Below are 6,969 nucleotides of genomic sequence, written 5' to 3'. Positions count from 1 at the left end.
CATCCAACTTGATTCCTTACACCGTTTTCAGAGACTGGCACTATTCAAAGTCTAAAAATGTCTCAAAATTTATGAAGAGGCAGTAAATGTACCTAATCCTGGCTCTCTTCAAGATGAATCAGTATGATAAACTTCCTCCTGTTGACCGCTTTGACGTTATAGGAAAAAGGGCTATCAGTCAGTGATGAGTGTATCAAATTACGATCGGCCTTAGTTTTCCAGATATGTGAGTCAAGTGTTGTTCTCTATAGCGCGGCACATACCGCGCGTGAAGTTAAGCTTAAGCAGCTGGGCTGAAGTAGCAGCGTAGGGCGTACTTCTTTTAAGGTTCGGGCCGAACAACAAAAATATAAACAGGAGAACGTTGAGATATGCATTCATTCTGCTCTCTTCCATCTTTGTCAAAATGGCAGATCCTCGTTACTTTGAATTATGGAACCGTAAAGGCTCAAAAGCCAACGATAGCAAAATCAATTCTGTGCAAAAGCCTGATGATGATCAACCTGTTGCTCTACCAAGTGGACACGGATTTGACGATGCCGTTCCTGGAGGGGGAGGTGTCATGAGCAGCAAAACTTCTACAACTTCTGCAGCGAGTGCTGCTCCGGGCAAGGTACAGGTCAGACTGGATACTCCCGGTGGTGTGACATATTCACCTAGTGACCTTTCTTCGCATAACGTCATCAAACGTATGTTCATCCCCTACAAAATCGGACAAGGTTCGTCTAAACATAGCAACGAAAATGAATCAGAAGGCGATTTCACAGGCGCTGCCGTCCTACCTGTGAAGTCTGCTTCAAAGCGTGATAAGGAAAAGGAGTATGACTTTGAACCAGAACTTCGTCAAGAAGTCAAAGATCCATCTATCTCTGAAGCACGAAAGTATGCATTAAGTATCAATCTTCAAGAATTGGAAGGTAGACCAGAAGGAGGTAAAGCATGGAATGAGATACACGATCAAGACAAGATCGAAGAAGGAGATGAGGATAAAACATCTGTTGCCGGTCAATCAAAGATGACTACTGCAAGTACACGAACAACGGCAACTGTTACCACTCTGGCCACGCAAATGCCTGACAGTTCCTTGCCGGATTGGTTCAGGAATACATCTGCAAAAAAGGACAATGCACCTTTCACTGTTCCTCCAGCATTCACAAAGAATCCAGGAGATCATCAAGAGCCCTGGAAAGCAATGCGTTGGAACGGTCATCGTGCATTTGAGCGGCCGAGTCAGAAGGATATTGAACGTGGAATTGCACCTTTTGCCGATATAAACGGTCAAGGAAGAGCACCTTCCATTGCTGAGACGAAAAGAGAACAAGATGACGGTGCCACGATTCGAACGACAGGCACTTACAAGACAGATGCTCGACATCTGGACGTTGCAGATTTGTTCGTATTAGATCCTCGTATCACAAGACCGTTACGCATGATCAGACGAACAGATCCACGTCAAGTGCTTTTGCTGTGCAATGGTGTTTATCTAGAATCGAACGAGGTCGCATCTATCAAAGCGGCCCAAGCGGCCCGTCAAGCTGGCCTAGATGCAAGCGACGTTTCAGGCGTGGGAGATGGATCAAAGAAAGCACAAGAGCTTTTGAGTAAATTGTCCCTCTCGGCAGAAGCACGAGGAGGCATTGGAATCTTGTATTGCCCCTCCGATGATCCGTTGAGTCAAGATGAAGAAAAGTTACAGTCATTGGACCCTCGATTTGAAGTAAACACAAGCAAGCGATTGGAAAGTGCTCCAACATTCGCACGTAATACAGAAAGAAGAGCACAAATACGAGCAGTTGTAGCCGCACTTGAACTGGCAAATTGGGAAGAAGAAGGATTTGATAAGATTGTTATCGGAGTTGAACAAGAATGGATCGTTCGTGGAATCACTGTTGATATTTGGCGTTGGCGTCATACAAATTGGAAGTTGAACGAACAAGGCCCATTGGGAAACCCGGGTGATTCTGTACCTGATCGTGATTTATGGGAAGTGTTGGATGAAGCTGTGCGAAAGTATGAAGTGATCGATTGCAATGTACGCTTCTGGCATGTACGATCAAGGGATGTTGCACTGGCAAAGAAGTTGGCAAGACATGGCGCTTTGAAAGATGTTGCACAAAGAGGTACGATGGTAAGATGGCGCAAGAAGCCTGCACCGCCATTAGCAGCAGAAATAGAGAGGCGCAAAAATATGAAAGACAAAACAATGCCACATCATCAAGGCCCTACACTTACTCAAGTTCGTTGAGGATATAAAGCTGTATCATATCATTCTGGAAGATATATTGAATCATTATATTGTTGTACATTGATATTCATGTGGTAAAATTACAATTATGCACAGAAGAGCATTTTTTTTCATACTTATTCTTCTCTAGCATTGCGAGCACGGGCAAGAGCATGAGCGAGATCACGAGGACCAGAATACTTCTTTCTACCGTCAAAGATCCAAGAAAGGACTGCGAGCAAAAGAACAAAAGCGACCACAGCAGCGGCATAATTTACCGTAGAGCCAGTTGCAGGTAATTGTGGTGGGAAAAGGAAGAAGACTGAAGTAACGATATTGAATGCAACACCATATGCATTTACCAAATAACCCCATTTACCCATATTATAATGTCTTTTAACGTGAAGGATTGTTTGTGTTCCAGGTTCAACAATCGTTCCTTGAATAACATCGTTTTGTTCACGTACTGCATTTTCTTCTTCTTCTGCCGCGATTTTATCCAACAAAGAACGTCCACGAACCATGAGCAAGATGACGGGAATGCAATATGTCCATTGCAACATGACGACACTACTTGAAATGATTGCGTTGAATGCGCTCGTACTTCCAAGATAGATGCAACCAAAGACGATCACCCAGAATGAAGTTAGAGTGATTGCCGGAATTGGAACGCCGAATCTACGACTTTCTTTGCTGAAAAAGTGGGCAAACGGTAAGCCATAATCTCGTGCAAAAGCTTGCGTTTGCCGTGAACTTGCACATAAGATTGAAATTGCAGCGAAACCCATTGAACAGACGGGAAACATGTATAATGCCACTGCACCTCCTTTATTTCCAACTGCTTGATAAATGATCTCTAGTAGTGGACCGGCAGAACTGCTTGCAACAGCATCGAAATCTTTCAAAACAAATAAGAATACGATCAAGATGATGAACGCACTTAGAGAACCAATGATCGGTGCAATAATCATCGCAAGAGGAGCGTAAATGTGTGGTCTTGGCATTTCGTCAATGATGTGTGTCGCTCCATCTGTTCCAACGAGTGAGAAAGTACTTTGTAATAAACCCAAGATATATGCTACACCATCGCTCCAACCTGTTCGATTGATATAAGTTGCAAATACGAATTTTCCAGTCTGATATTGAGGTGATGCACATGCTAACGTTGTGATCATGATCAATGCAACACCAGCTAAACTCCAAATAAGTGCTGCTTTATTAATCCCGTCCAATGCTCTGACACCGAAAACGTTGACACACCAGGCACCAATAGCAAATGCGATATAGATCAAGAATTCATGCCAGGCCTGTTCCTGGTAATTTGGATGCAGTAGAGCAATTATACCAACGATCAACGAGCCTGCCAGACTTGAAGTTGTGGCGGTAAGACAAACCCAACCTGCAGCAGCCAACCAACCGGTGAAATATGCCAGTCCGACTTGAAAGGATGAAGGAGCAAGTCTGTACGCCCAGTGATATGGACCTCCTGGTGTGGGGAGCGTAGAGGCCAACTCTGCCATGCTGGCAGCGATACAAAACACTCCCGTTGCGGAGATTAGCATTCCCCATATCGCAGCGACCGGACCACCAGAAACGATGACAACACTCAAAGAAGCGCTTGCAGCTGTTGGAGAATTCAAGATTGCAAATGCTAGACCTACGATTGCCAAAGATGAGAACCTTTTACGATGGAAAATTTCAGTTGCTGCATCTCCTTGTTGTGGTGATGATGGTTGATGTGGCGATGAAGTATCATTCTTTTCACCAATCACGTTTGAGCTCACCATTGCTTTTTCATTGGAAGTTTTGTTGGCGTTTTCGTCTGATGATCTTGATCCCATCCTGTCTTTTTGAGGGGGAAAAGGAGATGATGATGGCGGTAATGCCAAGATGATTGCTATTGTTTGTTATACATGCATATCTTGATCAAAATGACTTCATTTGGCCGGCTGCTATCTTGGCCATGCAGGCAATGTGCAGCAAGCGTATCTTTCGCTTAATTAAAATAAAACAGCATTTCTCTAGTGTAGCCCCGCGTGTGTAATTCTTTCCCGATCGGCCGCCCCGTTCAATTCTGGAAAATCGGAAATTAACCCCGCGGCGAAGGAAGAGAGAAAGAGAAAGAGAAGTGGCGTGGGACCTGACTGTTTTAGCCGCGGTACATCTCATTAATTAGCCTAAAAAGCAATGCCGCCGGCGGGGAAGAGAGAAAGATCAGAACGTTGTCAAGAAAGTATCATCATCACTTCTGTTGTCAGTCTGATCGCCAGGAACGCCCAGCGATCAAAGCGCTGTTCTCCCAGGCTGAAATGAAATAATCCTGAGATGTAACATAAAACGTAAGGTACCGGGTCTTTCATAACATAAATGACATAAATCGCAGTGTTATACCCCGCAAAAGTCTGACTGAAAGATAATAAACCTAATAGCCCCACACAATATTCATTGAATAATGATCGACTCGGATGATAACGATGGCTGTGAAAAGATACGCCACATGTGTATGGTAGAGCTATACGGAAAGAAGTATAAAGAGGCATACCGATTTCACTTTTTTGTATTTCCCCTCTTCCTCATAACTTCGATTATTCATACATTTGTTCAGAAAATGTTCAACATGAGAAATATTCAAGTTATTTTATTCTTTTTCTTATTTTCTTCCGGTCTTCGACATTGTGTAATCGTACCACCGCCAAGGGAGCTCTATCCTATGCCTTGCAATCCTTCAGTGGTGAGTGGTGGCGAGCAAGTAGTGGGCTAATGATGTAATTCTAACTATAGTCATCCTTTTTGACTTTGTAGAAAGGCGTAATTGATGCCGGTCAATCTTGCATCGGTTCACCAAGAGAAATGGACAAAGGCTTTCGGAGTTATTTCAACGGATACGATACAAATCATGATGGAATTATTGATCCAATAGAGAATATTCAAGCTCCTTCAGCTATAGCTTATACAAGTGTCAATACCGGAAAGGCAAAGAGTAAAGGTCCAAACAGGTTACGATGAATGGACTTTGTTGGTTGCTAAGATTTGATTCGTTCTGACGTTCGTTCGTTTTTTATTTGTATTCGATTTGTAAGCGGGGTAATTAGCGTGCTTTTTGTATTTTGTGTTTTGTATTATCTATCCGTGCTGTGAGAATCTTCTTGAATATATGCTTTGCTTTTTGTTTCTCACCTTCATGTCCATATGCTAGGAAGGATTATCAGAATGACAGCTCGTACTTCAAGCAGATCCATATCATCATCTGCTGCTTCTACCTCAAAGCGGACATTGGCTAACGCACAGTCAGAAGAAGCATCAACTAGTTCAGTTACTTCTTCCACCTCCGCTGCTGACGAGGTTAATGGCCCAGCAACTGCCATCCGATCAAAGCGAACAAGATATGTTCCTCCAGCAATAGGTGCAGAAGAAGCTCCTGTAGCTGTCAAAGTAGAGCAAGAAGAAAGCGTGATAGAACCCGGTCCAGCAACTCCTGTACGATATTCATTACGAAGGCGGATAAATGGAAATGGTATCGCAAATGGAGCAACGGAAACAGAATCAGGGGAGATAAAGCCATTGTTCAAGATGGAAGAAGGTGAAGAGGAGCTTGGAGGGTCTATCTCCACACCCAAAAAGAAGACAGCCAAGGTGAAAAAAGAACCAGCAGATCCATTTGCAGTTTCACCAAGAAAGACGAGCGTAAAACCGATCAAGCTGGACTTAGAAGAACATGAGATAAAGCCTGCACCAAAGCGATGGAAAGAGCAATTAGAAGTCTTGACAAAACAAAGAAAGCGAATCATTGCTCCTGTGGATACACTGGGATGCGAAGAGAACGGAAGAGATGAAAAGAGGAAAGATTTGCGGGAAATGATGGAATCACCTGAAGAATCCGCAAAGAGAGCACGTTTCACTACGCTGGTCAGTCTCATGTTAAGCTCGCAGACAAAAGATCCGGTCACAGCAGAAGCTGTACACAACTTACAGAGAAATTTGCCAAATGGTTTGTGCTTAGACAGCATCCTTAATGCAACGCAAGATCAAATCTCTAGCAATATCAGCAAAGTTGGATTTTGGAGAAGAAAGACTGGGTATATACAAAGCGCTGCAAAAATTTTGCGAGATGACTTTGAAGGAGATGTTCCAAAAACGATTGATGAATTGTGCTCTTTGCCTGGAGTAGGTCCAAAGATGGGATTCTTGGCCTTACAAAGCGCATGGAATATCAATGTGGGTATCGGAGTGGACGTTCATGTACACAGGGTGTCAAACAGGTTGAAATGGGTAAAGTCTAACGATCCAGAAGGAACACGATTGCAATTACAGAGCTGGCTACCCAAAGAGTTGCATAGGACTATCAACAAAACATTGGTAGGATTCGGTCAAGTGATTTGTCAACCTGTTGGACCACGTTGTGACCTATGTGCTTTGGGTGCTGCAAAGCTTTGCCCTTCGTATCGAAAAGTGGATCCAAAATCAATTGCTTCTCGTGTGAAGGTTGAGCTTCTACCAGAAGAAGAGGAAGTGGCGGCTGAAACAAATGTCGATCCTACTGCTGCTGTCAAGCTAGAGGGACCGGAAGGCGGAGGTACACTGTTAATCAAGGAAGAAGATGAACGTCTTGATTGGTGAATTATAAAAATCTGTATTTTACATGCTATGACACTTGCTTTCTCCCGCACCACTTTATTATGAGAACTTAGCTTGAGAAGATCTTGAAAAAAAAAGCCCGCGGCAGCCAAGAATAAAAATTATACTGG

General features: G+C 43.5%; 4 protein-coding genes across 4 annotated transcripts; 3 read left to right on the top strand and 1 right to left on the bottom strand.

The window, feature by feature from the left end:
- The first annotated feature begins 237 nt into the window (after positions 1 to 237).
- On the top strand, positions 238 to 2,426 carry FA14DRAFT_36202 (uncharacterized protein). The gene has a single exon (XM_025502240.1). The coding sequence runs from the start codon at positions 407 to 409 to the stop codon at positions 2,243 to 2,245; it is 1,839 nt and encodes a 612-aa protein (XP_025355267.1). The 5' UTR covers positions 238 to 406; the 3' UTR covers positions 2,246 to 2,426.
- Positions 2,258 to 4,187, bottom strand: FA14DRAFT_160340 (amino acid transporter). Its single transcript, XM_025498632.1, has one exon. The coding sequence runs from the start codon at positions 4,063 to 4,065 to the stop codon at positions 2,362 to 2,364; it is 1,704 nt and encodes a 567-aa protein (XP_025355266.1). The 5' UTR covers positions 4,066 to 4,187; the 3' UTR covers positions 2,258 to 2,361.
- A 660-nt stretch (positions 4,188 to 4,847) lies between these two features.
- Positions 4,848 to 5,381, top strand: FA14DRAFT_160339 (uncharacterized protein). The gene is made up of 2 exons (XM_025498631.1): positions 4,848 to 4,955; positions 5,027 to 5,381. Exons 1-2 carry the CDS (start codon positions 4,935 to 4,937, stop codon positions 5,228 to 5,230), a joined length of 225 nt encoding a protein of 74 aa, XP_025355265.1. The 5' UTR covers positions 4,848 to 4,934; the 3' UTR covers positions 5,231 to 5,381.
- A 17-nt stretch (positions 5,382 to 5,398) lies between these two features.
- Positions 5,399 to 6,894, top strand: FA14DRAFT_160338 (DNA glycosylase). The gene has a single exon (XM_025498630.1). The coding sequence runs from the start codon at positions 5,435 to 5,437 to the stop codon at positions 6,839 to 6,841; it is 1,407 nt and encodes a 468-aa protein (XP_025355264.1). The 5' UTR covers positions 5,399 to 5,434; the 3' UTR covers positions 6,842 to 6,894.
- Positions 6,895 to 6,969: the final 75 nt, after the last annotated feature.

Source organism: Meira miltonrushii, assembly GCF_003144205.1.
Source record: "Meira miltonrushii strain MCA 3882 unplaced genomic scaffold FA14scaffold_2, whole genome shotgun sequence".
NCBI classification, from domain to species: domain Eukaryota; kingdom Fungi; phylum Basidiomycota; class Exobasidiomycetes; order Exobasidiales; family Brachybasidiaceae; genus Meira; species Meira miltonrushii.
This window is presented reverse-complemented; position numbering and strand designations above follow the sequence as displayed.